Source organism: Leucoraja erinacea, chromosome 16, assembly GCF_028641065.1.
Source record: "Leucoraja erinacea ecotype New England chromosome 16, Leri_hhj_1, whole genome shotgun sequence".
NCBI lineage: Eukaryota > Metazoa > Chordata > Chondrichthyes > Rajiformes > Rajidae > Leucoraja > Leucoraja erinaceus.
The window spans coordinates 22,761,581-22,779,997 of record NC_073392.1 but is presented as its reverse complement, the minus strand read 5'-3'; the positions used below and the strand labels follow the sequence as shown (position 1 = coordinate 22,779,997).

The 18,417-nt window shown below is 40.8% G+C and overlaps 1 protein-coding gene across 4 annotated transcripts in view; it reads left to right on the top strand.

Moving 5' to 3' along the window:
- Window positions 1-18,417, top strand: part of LOC129704606 (E3 ubiquitin-protein ligase RNF123) — a 184,890-nt gene that overhangs the window by 98,555 nt on the left and 67,918 nt on the right. For all 4 annotated transcript variants that reach the window (XM_055647838.1, XM_055647839.1, XM_055647836.1 and 1 more), the window contains exons 32-35: window positions 2,470-2,609; window positions 5,579-5,767; window positions 9,831-9,906; window positions 13,999-14,083. In XM_055647838.1, the coding sequence (XP_055503813.1) occupies window positions 2,470-2,609; window positions 5,579-5,767; window positions 9,831-9,906; window positions 13,999-14,083 (490 nt within the window). The remainder of the gene's footprint in view (window positions 1-2,469; window positions 2,610-5,578; window positions 5,768-9,830; window positions 9,907-13,998; window positions 14,084-18,417) is intronic.

Genomic DNA, 18,417 nt, shown 5'->3' with positions numbered 1-18,417 from the left:
TCAGCAGCTTGCAAGGACAATTGTAAAACTCTGACAAAGTTTGTGCGGTGGCAGACGATGGCTCAATGGATCATTGCATTGATGTTACTGTAAAGGGGTTAGATTGATTAGAATAAATGTATAACATTAAATTGATCTAACAGTTGTGAGATTGCATAACGCAGGCTGCTTTTGCTATTTGGCACACAAGTTTCCCTGTATGGCATCTTCACCGCGTATGCCTTTTGGTGCTCCTGGCATGTCCCTCTGAACTACTCTTTGAACCACAATTGATTCCCTAGCTTGATAGTTAGTTCAAAATAAGGGATGTGTTGGGCCAAGAGGTTACAGATTATATTTTGTATCAGATTATATTTTATATTATATTACAGATTATATTTTAAATGAATCTGGATTCTGATGGTCTTCTTCTTTCGTGTGGCGTGCACAGTCTAAAGTTGTTGGATAACTTGTCCTATTTGATCTTCGGTTTGTGCATGTCGAGTTGATTGCATTAGTCGAAGGTTGCAATCTTCTACCCTGATTCTGATGGTGGTAGTGCCTCTACAATTTCATGCTGCATAATCTGTTCTGATCTCAGTTTCATTGATGGTTGTGCCACACAATGTGATGGACAATATCCTCAGTTTGAAGACTAACTTTTGTTTCTTTTGCCAGCATTGTTGGTCACACCTGTTAGCTGATATGAAAGATTTATCTGCAACCTGTAGGTTGGTGAGGGTCGTGGGTTCATCTCTACTGCTGCTTCACCCATTTGCCCACCACAGACCAAGTCTTGCAGCAATTGTCCTTTGTCCAGTTTGTTTATTTCTGTTGTCAACCCCCTTTGTTAATGGGCATTGACCCTGCCCTCCATAATACATTATGTCCTTTTGTTGCTCTTGGTACTACATCCAAATGTCATTCAATATAGAGGAGCACTAATCATCATCTTAGAGAGGACATTGGATGATAATAGAGTAGGAAATGATCTTATCCTTATTACATTTGTTGGTGTGGGACTTACTGAAGTTTGTCTAATTTATTCTGAACAGACTGCCAGAGCCATTCCCTCCCTCGTCTACTGCTCGCGCTGGTGGTTCTGCCTATTGATAATTGAATTGTCCTTCTAATCTCCACTGTCCTTCCATCTTATCAAAATTTCTCTCTGCAGATTGGTTTTTCTACATAGTTATAGAAACATGCAGCACAGAAACAGGCCCTTCGGCCCAACTTGCCCATGCCGACCAAGATGCCCTATCCACACTAGTCCCATATTCCTCTAAACCTTTCCATGTACCTGTCCAAATGTTTTTTAAAGTCATTGTAGTACCTGCCTCCACTATCTCCTCTGGCAGATCGCTCCATATTCCCATATGTGAAAAGGTTGCCACTTAGATTCATCAGAGCAGTGAATCGTGTTTCTCATGGTCTGAGCGTCCTTTAGGTGCCTTTTGGCAAACAGCAAGCGGGCTATCAGGTGCCTTTTACTGAGGAGTGGCTTCCGTCTGGCCACTCTACCATAAAGACCTGATTGGTGGAGTGCTGCAGATATAGTTGTCCTTCTGGAAGGTTCTCCCATCTCCACAGAGGAACTCTGGAGCTCTGTCTGAGTGACCATCGGGATCTTGGTCACTTCCCTGACCAAGGCCTTTCTCCCCCGATTGCTCAGTTTGGCCGGGCAGCTAGCTCTATGAAGAGTCCTGGTGGTTCCAAAGTTCTTCCATTTAAGAATGACAGAGGAAAACTGTGCTCTTCGGGACCTGCAATGCTGCAGAAATTGTTTTATACCCTTCCCCAGATCTGTGTCGACACAATCCTGTCTCGGAGGTCTACGGACAATTCCTTTAACTGTCAACTGTGGGACCTTATATATACAGGTGTGTGCCTTTCCAAATCATGTCCAATCAATTTAATTTACCAGTGGTGGACTCCACAATCAAGTTGTAGAAAGATCTCAAGGATAATTAATGGAAACAGGATGAACCTAAGCTCAATTTTGAGTGTCATAGCAAAGGGTGTGAAAACATGCAAACGTGATATTTCAGTTATTTATTTTTAATTACTTTGCAAAAATTTCTAAACACCTGTTTTCGATTCTTCATTCTGAGGTATTGTGTGTAGATTGATGATTACAAAAAATAATTTAATCCACTTTAAAATAAGGCTGTAACGTAACAGAATGTGGAAAAAGTGAAGGGGTTTGAATACTTTCTGAATGCATTGTATAAGCACTGTCGACTTGACTCCTCACTCCTGATCTGTAGTTTTCATGGAGGGGAAGTCTTAGTGTTGCACAGCCACTGTCTGTCTACCCCGCTTCACCCTTTCTGAGTCAGTTAAGGATACATACCCTCGGGCAAAGTATTTGTTGGAATATCTCCCTCCGGGATTTTGATACATGGGCCATTGCCGTTAACCCTCTAATCATGTTTGTTTCCTTGATAACTTTCTATTAACTGGCAACTTTGCATTTCTGCTTTCCTATAGAACCTTGTCCTTCTACTCTACTGCAACAACATATGGCGGATCTGCTGCGTTCTGACTGTGAAATGGCAGCAAGTTTCCTCAATAGTGTGCTCAACCAGCTGAATTGGGCCTTCTCCGAGTTCATTGGCATGATCCAGGAGGTAAGGATCACTGTACTCCCACAGTAAAGTCTAGCTGTGCTTTTATCTATTCAGAATTCCATTCTCTCCAACTACTTAGGCAACTCCACGGGATCCAGGCCAACTTACTTTTCAGAATTGGGGTGACACAGTGGCACAGCGGAAGAGTTGCTGCCTTACAGAAACAGGCCCAGGTTTGATCCTGACTATGGGTGCTGTCATAGATTTAATAGGAACCTGAGAAGCATTTTTTTTGCTCAGAGAGTGGTGGGTATGTGGAATGAGTTGTGGTATGTGTAGGAAGAAACTAAAGTTGCTGGTTTACCCCAAAGATAGGCACAAAATGCTGGAGTAACTCAGCGGGTCAGGCAGCATCTTCTCTTGCCAGAGAAGGTAGTTGAGGCAGGTACTATCACAGCATTTAACAGACATTTGGACAGGCACATGGATAAGAAAGGTTTAGAGGGATATGGGCCAAACGCGGGCAGATGGTACTAGAAGGATGAGAGGGCATCTCATTGAAACATATAAGATTGTTAAGGGTTTGGACACGCTAGAGGCAGGAAACATGTTCCCGATGTTGCGGGAGTCCAGAACCAGGGGCCACGGTTTAGGAATAAGAAGTAAGCCATTTAGAACGGAGACGAGGAAACACTTTTTCTCATAGAGGGTGATGAGTCTGTGGAATTCTCTGCCTCGGAGGGCGGTGGAGGCAGGTTCTCTGAATGCTTTCAAGAGAGAGCTAGATGGGACTCTTAAAAATAGCGGAGTCAGGGGATATGGGGAGAAGGCAGGAACGGGGTATTGATTGGGGATGATCAGCCATGACGTGTTCACCGCGTTTCGTCCTCTCACACTTTATGTGTAGCCTCCTTTCCTCAGCCTCCTCTCTGAAGACTCTCGAGCCAAAGACACACACTTTATTCACAAGCACTTCCCACACAAGGCCACTCCCTCACTTCTGTTCCCTAAGAGCCATCTTGCTTATATTGACTGATATATTGCCTAATTTACCAATTTACAAACCAAATTCCTCAGTTTTCAACTGTTTTCCCCCTCTGACTCACTTCTAACTTTCCTTCCATTCAGGTTAGAGCCAATCAGCGCTCTCTCCTGCGTCTCTTTGTTACTGTTGCTTCAAAATCCACGGGAGCTCTGAGTTAAGTCTGCCTGTGCTTTGCCTCTCCTTTTCAACTGTTTTCCCCCTCTGACTCACTTCTAACTCCTCCCACTCGGGCTAGAGCCAATCAGTGCTTTCTCCTGCTTCTCTTTGTTGCTGTTGCTTCAAAATCCACGGGAGCTCTGAGTTACAGTGGTGGTAAGGATGAGTGAAATGGGAAGAAAGGTGAAAGGAATCGCCTTCTGCACTTGGCGTGAAGGTGGGCAATAAATTTTGGGGCCGCTGCTTTTGCTGGGTGCAGTAATGTATGGTTAAAGGTATTTCAAGATATTGATCAATTATGGGGCAGTGGGCAGAAAGTAACCAGATTGCTCAGCAATTAAGAGTTGGATAGTCACTTGGGAATGTGCCTGAGAGAAAAATGAAAGGAGCAGAGAGAGGCTGATGAAAACAGAAGAATGGTGTGGGAAAAGATGAAATAAAAGCGATACTTTTAAATTTAAAGAAAACAGTTAGTATGGAACTGCATAGAGTACAATACAGGAGCAGGCCATTCACTCCAACCAAGTCACTTGCCACGCATCCTTTGCTTGCTGTATATGGATAGTCCTTCTTTCCCTTTCATGCTTTTAGTACTTGATTCCCCTAAGCTGCAAACTCTGTGTATTCTCCCTGTCTATTCCCTTCACGATTTGAAAAACCTCAATAATATTAGCTTCCTGTGGTTCCAATCAATAAAATCCTAGCCTGCCGAACCTCTCCCTATAGCTCAGGCCTTCGAATCATAACAAAATCCTTGTAAATATTCTCTGCACTCTTTCCATGTTTATGGCATCTTTCCTATAGCAAGATGCCCAAAATGAACACAATAGTCCAAGTGTGACCTTAAACCCATGCCCTCTGGTTCTCCAAGTGTGATGTCACCAGTGTCTTGTACAAATGTAACATAACAATCCAACTTTTGTATTCATAGAAACATAGAAACATAGAAAATAGGTGCAGGAGTAGGCTATTCGGCCCTTCGAGTCTGCATCGCCATTCAATATGATCATGGCTGATCATCCAACTCAGTATCCTGTACCTGCCTTCTCTCCATATCCCCTGATCCCTTTAGCCACAAGGGCAACATCTAACTCCCTCTTAAATTTAGCCAATGAACTGGCCTCAACTACCTTCTGTGGCGGAGAATTCCACAGATTCACCACTCTCTGTGTGAAAACTCAGAGAGAGAGAAAGAGAGAGATAGAGAGAGAGAGAGAGAGAGAGAGAGACAGACAGACAGACAGAATATATTATTTTCATATCCATGTGACTGCATCATTGTGCATCTTTGGTTCCCTGAACATTTCTCTTCTTAGGAAAAGGTGTGATTAAATCTTTCCTCTGGCAATGCCACCTTCACTCATGAATTATAAATATGTATAATAATGACTGCTACCTTTTTAAAACCAATATATAACAAATAAAAACAAATAATATTCTTTATTTAATATTTTTTTATTAAATGTGGTTATCTCATTTTGAATCCCATCTTCTATTGCCATGCACGCCAGATCTTTCTCTCTAGTAAATCTACAGTTGTTTGATAGTGATATCACGGTTTGTAGTTTTTAATCTAGGTTTTATTGTGAAGTAATTTTCCTCTTTAATGTGACCTACAAGGACCTTCTGTATATATTAATTTGCACTAAGACCATATATTTTTGTACTTACAATTTGATCATTGCTGAAATGGTATTGTCTCAATCATTTCTTGCTGTAAATTCCTTGCCCTAATAAAACCAGCAGGAAGAACAGTCTAATTCTAGTCTCTATGTTGATGTGGAAATCTTCCATGTGAGGTCATACTACCTATTCCTTTCCCTGGCAGATACAACAGGCTGCTGAGCGACCAGAGAGGAACTTCGTCGACAGTCGCCAGCTGAAGGTTTGTGCCACTTGCTTTGACCTGTCCGTGAGCCTGCTGAGAGTTCTGGAAATGACCGTCACACTTGTCCCGGAGATCTTTCTGAACTGGACTAGACAGTCTGCAGAACTACTGTTGAGACGTCTGGCACAGGTAAGCTGCAGACCTGCATCCCATGTGCACTTTTAACGTAGCAAATCACAGTGGTTACTTCATGATACCCCAAAATCTCTATTCTTGATCTTAGCTTTTGGAATTGTCATGTTTACAGTAAATATTTATCTTTATGCTCAAAAAACTGATTGGAGATATTGTATAACTAAGCTTTCTATAGTGCATCAGCCAATCAGTTTTACATGCTGATTTATTATTTTTGTTGGTCTATTTACCTTGGGTATTAATTTTGAGAGTTTCCAGTGGTAGACTTAATTTTTATTCTAATAATCTCTGCTAAATTTGACTCAACGTGTCCCTAATCTCAACATTCAACAGTATAACAACACATGAACAGGCCTTTCAATCCACAATAACAATATCAATATCAGCATGATGCCAAATTAAGTTAATTCCTTAGTCTGCACATAATGTATATCCCTTCATTCCCTGCATATGTATGTGCCAATCTAAAAGCCTCTATAAACAGCACTATAGTACCCATTTCTTCCCTAAGTGTCCAAAAATTATTCACAAATAATTCACAATATAACATGATTTTTATATCTAATTTACATTAATTGGCAAATGCACGATGTAGGCTTCTACCACTCTTGGATTTTAAAAAAATCACTCGCACTTTATAAACAGGGTTATATACATCTCCTTGAAACTTTCCGTTAAAAACCCTGGGAAAAGTGATTTGTAAAATAATGTAGCGAGAGGTTGCGAATGAAGAAAAATAGAGAGTGATTTCTGACCTTAAAATATATGCCCTCTAGGGTTTTTGGGCATATTTTCAACCCTGCAGAAGAAAAGGCTTCTGACATCTATCCTATCTCTGCCTCTCATAATTTCATAAATTTATCCCCTTAATGCTCCAAAGAAAACAATTCAAGTTTATCCACTTCATTTTAGAGATAATACCCTCTAATCCAGGCAAAGTTAAAGAAAACTTCTAAACACACCACATAGATCGACCAAGACAGTCGAGACTTTATTTAAGTGCATCAAATACATGGTCCGTTGGAAACAGTCAAACTAAACTGTTCACCGAACAAAGATTCATGTGAGCGTTATACAATGTTTTTTCTCTTAGGTGTTTATTTACACCATTAACCCAAACATATTTCACACAGGCTCTTTGGCATTTTGTCTTTCATCAGAATGGTCTTAACAACAGTTAGATATCATGCACCTCCGACAGACACATCCACGTTCCCGGAGTTTTCTTTCAAGACCACCCTCAAGGAATCTAAACGGATGTCCTGTTACCTTTCGCCCTCATGTTATTCTTTTACAGTTCCCCACTTTTGTACTTTATAACAAAATACAAACTTTATTACCAATTTGTTAATTGTAAGTCTCATGAAAGGGGAACGTCGGGAATGGTTGTATTTGGGCTGTTACCCCAAGAAAGTATTTAATAGAAACTGCACTGTGTCCTGTTAACCATTAAACATTAATATACAGTTCAATTCACTGATTCGTCACATGTTTTCTGGATAACCTTATTCTGCACCACCAAGACAAATGACTGTTATCATTACCAGCTAGTACTTCATTTTTCACCATCCTGGTTTTTGACCTGTTTACAATGTAAGTTTTTCTGCACATTTTACTGCAATATTTGTTAGCAGGAGCAGCTGATATGGCTCTTCATACTAGTATTTCTATTCTAATTTAATCATCCCCCTTTGCTCACGTGACTTTGTCTGTGAGCATGGCTACTCATAGGGAAACATCTATTCAGGGGCAACGGGTAAACTGGGCATGGTCCAAACCTGTCAGAATTCTGAGATGTCCCTAAGTGGTGTCATCTCAGTTGTTCCATTTTTGGGGCAGTTTCTTGGGAGTTCCTTAATAAATCTGGTGGGATTCCAAGAAAAATCATGAGATGGGAAGGGGAAGAGTGAGCTATAAAGGGCTTCATGGAAGCACTTATCAGCCATATCATTCACTTTTCTGTGTAAGAAGGAACTGCAGATGCTGGTTTAAACTGAAGATAGACACAAAATGCTGGAGTAACTCAGTGGGACACACAGCATTTCTGGAGAATGCTGGAGAATTTCTCCAGAGATGCTGCCCGTCCCGCTGAGTTTCTCCAGCATTTTGTGTCTATCTTCATTCTGTTCTGTGCCCTTTTTACCATCACTCCTTGATCCTTTCAGTCGCCATACATATTGCTTCCCACTTCGTTCCATTCATTTACCTCTCATCAAACCTTCTATCAACACCTAACACAATGCTTAAATATTTCTTTCCAGCAATTTCTTTTAAAATCTGTTCAATTTTTAAACCTTAGAGTGAGATAAGATTTTGGGGCTGACCCTGCATGTGTATATGTGTCTTTTTCCCTTTCATGAATTGCCATTCTTCACTTGACGATAGAACACTTTCAAGAGAGAGCTAGATAGGGCTCTTAAAGATAGCGGAGTCAGGGGATATGGGAAGAAGGCAGGAAAGGGTTACTCAATCAATCAATCAATCAATCAATCAATCAATCAACCTTTATTGTCCTCTTGCAAGCAACAGTTGTACAGTGCAAAATGAAAAGACGTTTCCCAGGGAATACCGGAGCATCGCGCATGAAATTTAAAACATTTCACACATAATAACACTAAAAACAATCCCGTCCCTGATGGAACAGTATAAATAGTTAAAAGCAGTTAAAACAACAACGTTAAAAAACAGTAAAACCAATCATAAAAATGTCCGGGGCAGCTGATTTGAGTGGCCAGTGCCAGTTATTAAAGTGTCCGTGCCAGCCGCAGAATCAGGTGACTGTGAGTACAGAGTGACTGTTTAGCAGCCTCACAGCCTGTGGCAGGAAGCTGTTTAGCAGTCTTGTAGTCCGGGCTTTGATGCTGCGATATCTCTTGCCTGATGGCAGGAGATCCAGGTGTATGTGGAGGGGGTGCAGTTTGTCCTTAGCAATTCTCTGAGCTTTTTTCAGACAGCGGCTCTGGAACAGTTCTTGTACCGAGGGTAGGGAGACGCCAATGATCCTCTCTGCTCCCCTCATTACCCTCTGCAGAGCCTTCCTGTCCGAGCAGTTGCAGGTGGAGTACCACGTATTTATGCAGTACGTGAGTACAGACTCCACCGTACCCCTGTAGAAAGTCCTGACGATGTTGGTGGGGAGTGAGGCCTGTTTTAGTTTCCTCAGGAAGTGCAGTCGCTGATGGGCCCGTTTGACGGTCCCAGTGGTGTTCCTGGACCTGGTGAGGCTGTCTGTAATTTGCACACCGAGGAACTTTATGCTCTCCACTCTCTCCACTGTGGTGCCACTGATGTTGAGGGGTGTATGCTTTGGCTGCGCCCTCCTGAAGTCGACAACCATCTCCTTTGTTTTGTCGACATTTAATTCTTACTGATTGGGGATGATCAGCCATGATCACATTGAATGGCGGTGCTGGCTCGAAGGGCCGAATGGCCTACTCCTGCACCTATTGTCTAACAGATATAATTAGTGCACTTTATCCATTCACTTAAAATTTTAAATATACACACTTATCGACATTGTTATAAATTCAAAGCGTGAACATTATAAAAATATAGTTTTAAAAATTTGGCTTCCAGCTTTTGTTCAAATCTGTGGGCAAAACAAGCAGAAACAACGTGTAGTTAAAATGATTGGATCTAATGTTTTAAATGAATGGATTAAAAAGGCAATATAGTAAGCATATAATGGCATATTAAACATTTTCAAATGTGGTTAGTGTTAAATTATGGGGAGACTACGTGGGGTGATCTGTTGTAGTATTAAATATGTATGTGTAGTTCCAACAAAAAAGGCCAACATTTGAAGTATGAGTCAGCTTCTCATTCCGCAAATTTAGTAGTTTTAAGTTTCCCCTTTAAACAATCCAAGCTAACCTGAAAATATATATTGGGATGGTGGTATTAAATATAAGTGGACGACTAGAGGAATTACGCTTGGGTTAGTGTTAAGTCTAGTTTTATGATTGAGGAAATAGCCATAAGCAAATTTGAGCAATGATAGAAGCCGTTTGACTTCTTTTGTTTGTTACTAATTTATACCTGTTTGTTTCTTCCACAGTTGATAAATCAAGTATTGAACCGAGTGACAGCGGAAAAGAATCTCTTTGACCGCGTTGTCAATCTGCGTTTACCTGGTGAGTGGCATCCTCATTACTTTCTCAGATGCTCTTTTGTTAAGGCTTTATAAAAGACATTCATGATGCTTACCTGACATGTGGCTACCTTTAGATTATTAGATTTATAACCATTCTATATTCTTTGCTATATTCTGCGCACTGGTATTTTTCTCTTTGCACTACATGTGGTACCTGTGTATGGCTTTATTGTACTCACTTAGAACATCACTTAACTAGATAGCATACAAACAAAAGTGTTTCACTGTGTCTAAATGCACGTGATGATACTAATAAATTTAACCAACCCTAACTTGCATTAACTTATTTAGCGTCATAAGGTATACGTTCTGTAATTCATCCTTGGAGCTTAGGATCACTTGTTTCCAGTGGTATAGGTTCTGAAATAGCTAATGGGGCCTATGATTCGGACATGCAGTTGAGCAGTGGTGCTTCCAGTGAACTTTCTCAGTGTCACCGAGAATACTACTTCTCTATTTTGAGCAGTGAAGAGCCGAAGGATTCCCACTAGTCAGAGTAGTGGTTACAATTTTATAAGAACCCTGAGGACATTTTTGAACTGTCTCCTCTATCCACCAAATGATCTCATGCCATGAGGGAGCTAATAGTATGCCTTTCTTGGCATTGGTATTGCTTTGTTTTGTCACTTGTCCTGAATATAATAAATAGTGCACTTTCTTTGAGGTTTGAAGTCTTGGTTCTTGCCTCGTAAATCATGTTTTCCAGGGTCTTGTCATTGACCATCATAAGTGGTGGATGACATCGTATAACAGAAGCAAGATGATTTATTTGTTCATTGGGTATTAAATGCAAAGCCGTTCTTTTGTATGCCTCTGTTAATGTATCAACTGTGACTTAGAGCTCAGCTTTGGAATATGTGAATACATAACCATTGTGTATGTACTACATTCAATGGCTGAAGTTGGGGTGACTTTGACATAGTAATGGTGGTACAGGTTGAACAGCTTCCCTTTGATTTATGGATTAACTCTTCACCAGAAGAATGTTTTTGAGGAGAGGTCCAAAATTGTAGCAAAAAATTTGCTGCTTAAAGTGCCAGGACTGATGCAGCCTTGTTTGACACTGGTCTGCACTGAGATTAGGTCTGTTATGAACCCATTGGTTAAGAACACAACTTGGGTACCATTATGTAACAGATGCAGGGCCGCCAACTCTCACGCACTGTGCGTGAGACTGACGCATTTCATGAAATCCTCACCCTCTCACGCTGATGACACACTCAAAAAATATATATTTTTAAATATATACATAAATAAATAAAGTCACTCTCCTCCACACTCACCAATGAGAAAAGTTTTCTGTCGGCGGGTTTCCCGTAAAGAACGAGCAATTTGATTGGCTTAAGCCCATTGCAAACTATTTAAAATGGCATTGTAGACAAAAATGCTGGAGAAACTCAGCGGGTGAAGCAGCAGCTATGTCTGACTTTGACCCTTCTTCAGACTCAAGCATTTCTCCAGCATTTTTGTCTACCGCTCTATAGATGCTGCCGCTCCCATGTTCACATTCCCGTGCAGATGGTGTGATAGGTGAGACACGGCGGTGGTCCCCAGCACCGACCCCCCCCCCCCCCCCCCCCCCCCCCCCCCCCCCCCCCCCCCCCCCCCCCCGAGGCACTGCTCACGCCTCCCACCCTCACCTCCGGCGGCTCTGTCCGTCAGCTGCTCTATCCACACCACATGAAGTTTTAACCCCGGCCTGGAGCCAGGGGTGGACCAGGTGAGTGGGGGCGTCGGTGCCACCTCCAGAGCCGCGGGGACGAATCTCGGGCTAAGGCTCCACTCCGATGCCCGACCCCCGGGTCACTGTCCCTCACCTCCTCTGAGATTGAGGGACAGTGACATGACCATAGAGCGTTGGCCCATTAAGGATTAGTGCATAAAAAGCTGATAACATGCTTTACACTTAAAGATTTACACCAGGAATATGTAGGTATGAAGTACAGTCCCCCTATTCAGGAATGTGTGTGTAAGAAACACAGTCCCACTATTCAGGAAAGTGAGAATAGGCACCTTCACTCCTTGGTTCACAAATGTGCTCGAGACCTGGTTCTGGAATGTATACAGACAGCATTGCCTCCCTGTTAACTACCATCTGATAAGAATTGTGTGTGTGTGAAGTACTTTGACTGTTTCGATGTATGTAACTGCCAGAACAGATTGGGAGCAGGATCCACAACCATACTGCCTTGCTTCCGAGTGATATACACAGAAAGTATGTATGTTCAGGAATTTGGCCAGATGCAGTACTACCCCCTCAGATCAAGAAAACATGCATTTATGAAGTACTCTTTCTCATTCGTGAATCACAACAATATTCCCTTGTACCTGCACTGAAAAAACTCTTGCACTCAAGGTCGATATACCATTTGTATCTTAACTGTTTTGCTGCACCTTAGTGATAGGTTTACAAGGACACTCAGATCCCTTTTTGCATCAACATTTTCCAATTTATCATCATGTGTACCTATCAGATTTTCCCAGCAAAGTGGATAACTTCACATGCATCCACACTTCACCATATATGCCATGTACATGCCCACTCAGTTTAGGGTTAGAAAATAGGTACAGGAGTAGGCCATTCGGCCCTTCGAGCCAGCACCGCGGTGTTTCTGATGAAAGATCTTCTGAAAATCCAAATGTAATGTATCCACTGATTCTTTTTTCTCCATTCCACCAGTTTCAACCCTAAAAAATCTCCAGTAAGTCTGCAGATGACATGAATTTTCCCATCAGCTCCTTATTGCTCACCTATGCACAAGAGAGCAATTAATTTACCAACCCACACATATATGAGATATCAGAGGAAACCGGGATAAATCTGCGCAGTGACAGGGAGAAAGTGCAAACTCTGCACTGATAGCACAGGAGCTCAGGAATGAACCTGGGTCATTGGAGCCGTGAGACAGCAGCTGTTCTAATATGCTGCGTTGTGGGTGCCTTGGGAATGATGGAGATGGAAGGGGGCAGATTTAGGTAGGATTAACTGCGTAGAAGAGGAGGATAGGCTAGCAGTATGTTTTATTGCAATGAGTTAAGTGACAACTATTATGAAAATATAAATCATTTGGATTTGTCGCTGTTTGATTAATTAGTACAGAAGTCTGGAAATCCCTTGTTCATCTAATTTTACCATGTTTCAGAATAATCAGACTCTGCTAAGGGTTGAATTATTATGCAGGCTGTTAATGCAATGAAATATCTCTTCCAGGCCCAGCCATAATCCTGTCTCCATTCAGTCTTGTTCTCCTTTCCTATGGGTCAGATATTCAGATAACCTCCCTTCCTAAACCTATTTGCTTCTCTTGTCTTTAAAATATTCCATAATATCTAATTTTTGAGCACGTTTTGGATATCTTTCCAGCTCATTGTTAGATTTTACCACTGTGATTATATTACTCTTTTTATACAGAGTGTGGTTGATATCTGGAATGCACTGCCCAGAGGTTGTGGGATTAGAAACAATTTAACCAGGCACTTGAATTGGTCTTAATGCAGGCATAGAAGATTGGTGTAGACAGGAAAAAACGTTCTCCATGGATATGGTTGGTTATTTGACTCTATGACAAAGTGGATAGCAGTAGCATTTTAACAGAGTAAAATACATACGTATAGATGCTGTTAAAAGACAGTGGAGTAAAATGGTCAAACTGATGTGTAACCATGAATGAAATTCTGGAAAATATCTGAGCAGCAGGGTGGCCCAAAGTTGCATTGCAGCCAGCGGGGTTAGAGGTTTATACGCCCCAGTCTTGTTTAACATTGCAATATAAAAGAAGCCGAGGTAGACTAAAATGGCACAATGAACCTGCACTGCTCTTCAGTAAGCTGATTGTATACCTCATGTTTGTGTTCCCATTTGATTCTCCAAACCCCTTGATTTCTTTGGAATACAAAATCTATTCGGCTAAAGCATGTCTATGCAGAATGACACCCATATGAAGGCTCTGATCATACACACTTTCTTGCAACAATTTTGCTTTGATGTAGATTAATGCAGCATCTTAAATATTCTCTTTTAAAAAAAAAAAATATATGCTTGTGATATTATTCACTCCATTCTTTTCCTCAGGTTTGGAGAGCGTGGATCATTATCCAATACTGGTAGCTGTGACGGGAATTCTTGTTCGCATCCTAGTTGACTCTGATGTTCAGGGGTAAGAAATTGTTTGCCAAATGTTGAACAAGATAATTTTTGGCATGTGATGTGAATCTTTATATGGTTTTATTGATCTGGTTAGACAGTACATGTGACATGAGTGATTGCATTAAGATACTTTCAACATAATGTCACCTTTTTAGAGGTATATTTTACTTTGTGCTTTGATGTATAGAAAAAAAATAGACATGGCTGATAGAAGGTGCTGACTTTTTCTTGGTTCTTTATTTAAGCATAGTAGCAAAAAACAGCCCATGAACAAATGAGCTAAACTTGGATTATGTTGACCCCTGATATTTGGATTCATTATTCATAATATATTCTAAGAGTTAATTGTATAAAGGCAGATCAAAGCACCAGAGCTGGAGCAGAGCCGCTATGGAAACAATAGAGAATTAGGGGCAGTACTGCTATATCACCCCCATTTTAACGTTATAAAACTTCCATGAGAATCATTGAAGCACAAAAAGAGACCATTCAACCTAGTAGGTCCATGCCTGTCTTTGCAAGAATCCCCATTGTTATCAAACAAACAAAACTCTCATAAGCTAAGGATGTGTTCTCAATCTTTCTTTGTACCTCATTGGAGTCCTTGCACTTTTATAGTGCCCTCCATAATGTTTGGGACAAAGACCCATCATTTATTTATTTACCTCTGTACTCCACAATTTGAGATTTGTAATAGAAAATATCACATGTGGTTAAAGTGCACATTGTCAGATTTAAATAAAGACCATTTTTATACATTTTGGTTTCACCAATGTAGAAATTCCAGCTATGTTTGCACAGTACCCCCATTTCAGGACACCAGAATGTTTGGGACACATGGCTTCACAGGTGTTTGTAATTGCTCAGGTGCATATAAGATGCGGCTATAAGAGAGCTCTCAGCACCTAGTCTTTCCTCCAGTCTTTCCATCACATTGGAAAACCTTTATTGCTGTTTATCAACATGAGGACCAAAGTTGTGCCAATGAAAGTCAAAGAAGCCATTATGAGACTGAGAAACATGAATAAACCTGTTATAGAGACATCAGCCAAACCATAAGGCTTACCAAAATCAGCTGTTTGGAACATCATTAAGAAGAAAAAGAGCACTGGTAAGCTTACTAATCGCAAAGGGACGAGCAGGCCAAGGAAGACCTCCACAGCTGATGACAGAAGAATTCTCTCAATAATAAAGAAAAATCCCCAAACACCCGTTCGACAGATCAGAAACACTGAGTCAGGTGTGGATTTGTCAATGACCACTGTCCGCAGAAGACTTCATGAACAAAAATGCAGAGGCTACACTGCAAGATGCAAACCACTGGTTAGCCACAAAAGTACAGTTTGCCAAGAAGTACTTAAAAGAGCAACCGCAGTTCTGGAAAAAGGTCTTGTGGACAGATGAGATGAAGATTAATTTATATCAGAGTGTTGGCAAGAACAAAGTATGGAGGAGAGAAGGAACTGCCCAAGATCCAAAGCATACCACCTCATCTGTGAAATACGGTGGTGAGGGTGTTATGGCCTAGGCTGAAGGTACTGGCTCACTTATCTTCATCGATGATACAACTGCTGATGATAGTAGCATAATTAATTTTGAAGTGTATGGACATTCTATCTGCTCGTTCAAACAAATGCCTCAAAACTCATTGGCCGGCGGTTCATTCTACAGCAAGCCAATGATCCCAAACTAACTGCTAAAACAACAAAGGAGTTTTTCAAAGCTAAAAAATGGTCAATTCATGAGTGGCCAAGTCAATCACCCATTCTGAACCCAATGGAGCATACCTTTTATATGCTGAAGAGAAAACTAAAGGGGACTAGCCCCCAAAACAAGCATAAGCTAAAGATGGCTGCAATACAGGCCTGGCAGAGCATCAGCAGAGAAGACACCCAGCAACTCATGATGTCCATCAATCACAGACTTCAAGCAGTCATCAAAGGATATGCAACAAAATACTAAACATGACTAGTTTCATTTACATGACATTGCTATGTCCCAAACATTATGGTACACTGAAATGGGGGGGGGTCTATGTATAAACACAGCTGTAATTTCTACATAGTGAGACCAAAATGCATAAAAATGGCCTTAATTAAAATCTGACAAAGTGCACTTTAACCACGTGATCTTTTTCTATTACAAATCTCAAATTGTGGAGTACAGAGGCAAATAAACAAATGATGGGTCCCTGTCCCAAACATTATGGAGGGCACGGTATATCTGCACATTTTAATATCTGCACTTTCTTTGTAACTGTAACACTATATTCTAAAGGCTGAAGAAGGGTCTCGACCTGAAACGTCACCCATTCCTTCTCTCCAGAGATGCTGCCTGTCCCACTGAGTTACTCCAGCATTTTGTGTCTACATTATATTCTGAATTGTTTCCTTTGTTGATTTGTACTATCTGTTGTAGATATGTGTGCTGTGATTTGCCTGGATTGCACATAAAATTACGTTTTTCACTGTATCCAGGTACATATGACTATAATATACCAACACTAATAACATAGCAATACCAATAACAATCAATGTATCATCAGTTATTTTTTGCCTTCAGTGATTATGTATTCCCTTCAAAAAAACATGATTAATTCTACATCCATCATACTTTCCAACAATGAATTTTAGGTCATAACTGCTCACTGCATTATGAAGATTTTATTCTTGTCAACTTGTCAACCTAGATCTTTTGCAGTCATTTAAAATCTATCCTTGGTCTTTTACTCATGGGAAAAGATGTAAATCTATCCTTATATTGTCCTCCTAGCCTGCTCTGAGAACAAATATAAGCTTCTTCAGTCTATTTTTGTAACTGAAATTTATTCAGGCCTCTATGCATGTTCTGCAGGATCTTTACATCCTTTCCAGAACATGATCAGCAGAATGGGATGACAAACTCTTGTTGTGGACCAGTTAATGTTTTATAAAAGTTCAACATAACCTCCTTCTTTTCTACTCCCTTATCTCTATTTATTCACATAACCACTTCCTCACCTGCCCTGCCAGTTTCAAAGATGTATTGTCTTCCATGTTCTTGTCTCCCAAATATTATAATGTGGCCTCTCTCCGTTCTTCTTTTCTATTTCTTCACAGTATGTGGATGTAGTTGGTAATGCCAGTATTTATTACCCATCCTCAATCATTCCTCAATCCGGGAAGCAGTTAAGAATCAAATACATTAGTAGTTTCAGAGTCACATAAAGGGCTGGCTTGGTATAAACAGCAGATTGCTTGCCTGAAGGACCTCAGTGAATTAGATGCGATTTTAAGTCAAGTCATGTTAAATCAAGTTTATTGTCATATACACTAGTCAGGTACTGATGCAATTAAAGCGTCACAGCCACCTGGGTACACAAAAACATAACTTATACATAAATTATACGTTAATTACATATGTTCTACAAGGTAGATGAATCCCAGCAACACAATGACCCAAGGACACTCAAGAAGTGGCATTATGTTTACCTCAGGCCAGTGTGTGACCTGGAAGGTAACAATGTGTTAATAGGATCATGATTAATAATTATGCTGATGATACCAAAATCATCAGTGATAAATCTCCCAGGCCTGATTGGATATATCTGAGGATGCTGTGGGAAGTTGGAGAAGAAATTGCTGGAGCCCTGGAATCATTAGTACATGAATCATTAGTACAGGTGTGGTGCCAGAGGAGGGCGGCTAATATTGTGTCTTTATTTAAGAAGAGCAGCAATAAAAGCCTGGGAATTATTGATTAGTGCGCCTAACATTTGGTTCCAGGCCCTTGTCGGATTATCCATCAGTCAGGGTATTGAGTGTAACAGTTGGGACAGTTGCAATTGTACATGATCGCATTTAAAGTATTGTGTTCAGTTTTGGTCATTCTGCTATCGGAGGGATGTCATTAAGTTGGAAATAGTGCAGGGAAGATTTATGAGGATGTTGACAGGACTGAGCTACAAGGAAAGATGGGCAAGCCAGGCCATTATTCAATGGAGTGCAGGAGACTGAGGATTGATCTTATAGAGGTGTATAAAATTATGAGCGGATTGAAAGGGAGAATTCTTTTAGTGAGGGTAGGGGAATAAAGAACTAGAGGACATGTTCAAAGTGAGAGGAGAAGGATATAATTGGAACCTGAGAGGCAACTTTTTCACTCAGAGGTTGGTGGGTATATGGATCAAGCTGCCAGACAGCATTTAAAATACACTTGTCTAGGTACATGGATAGGAAAGGTTTCGAGGGATATGGACCAAATATGGGCAAATGGAACTAGTGTAGAATGGAATTTTGCTCAGTATGGATGTGTTGGGCTAACGGACCTGTTTCCATGCTGTATGACACTGTGGTCAATAGTAAA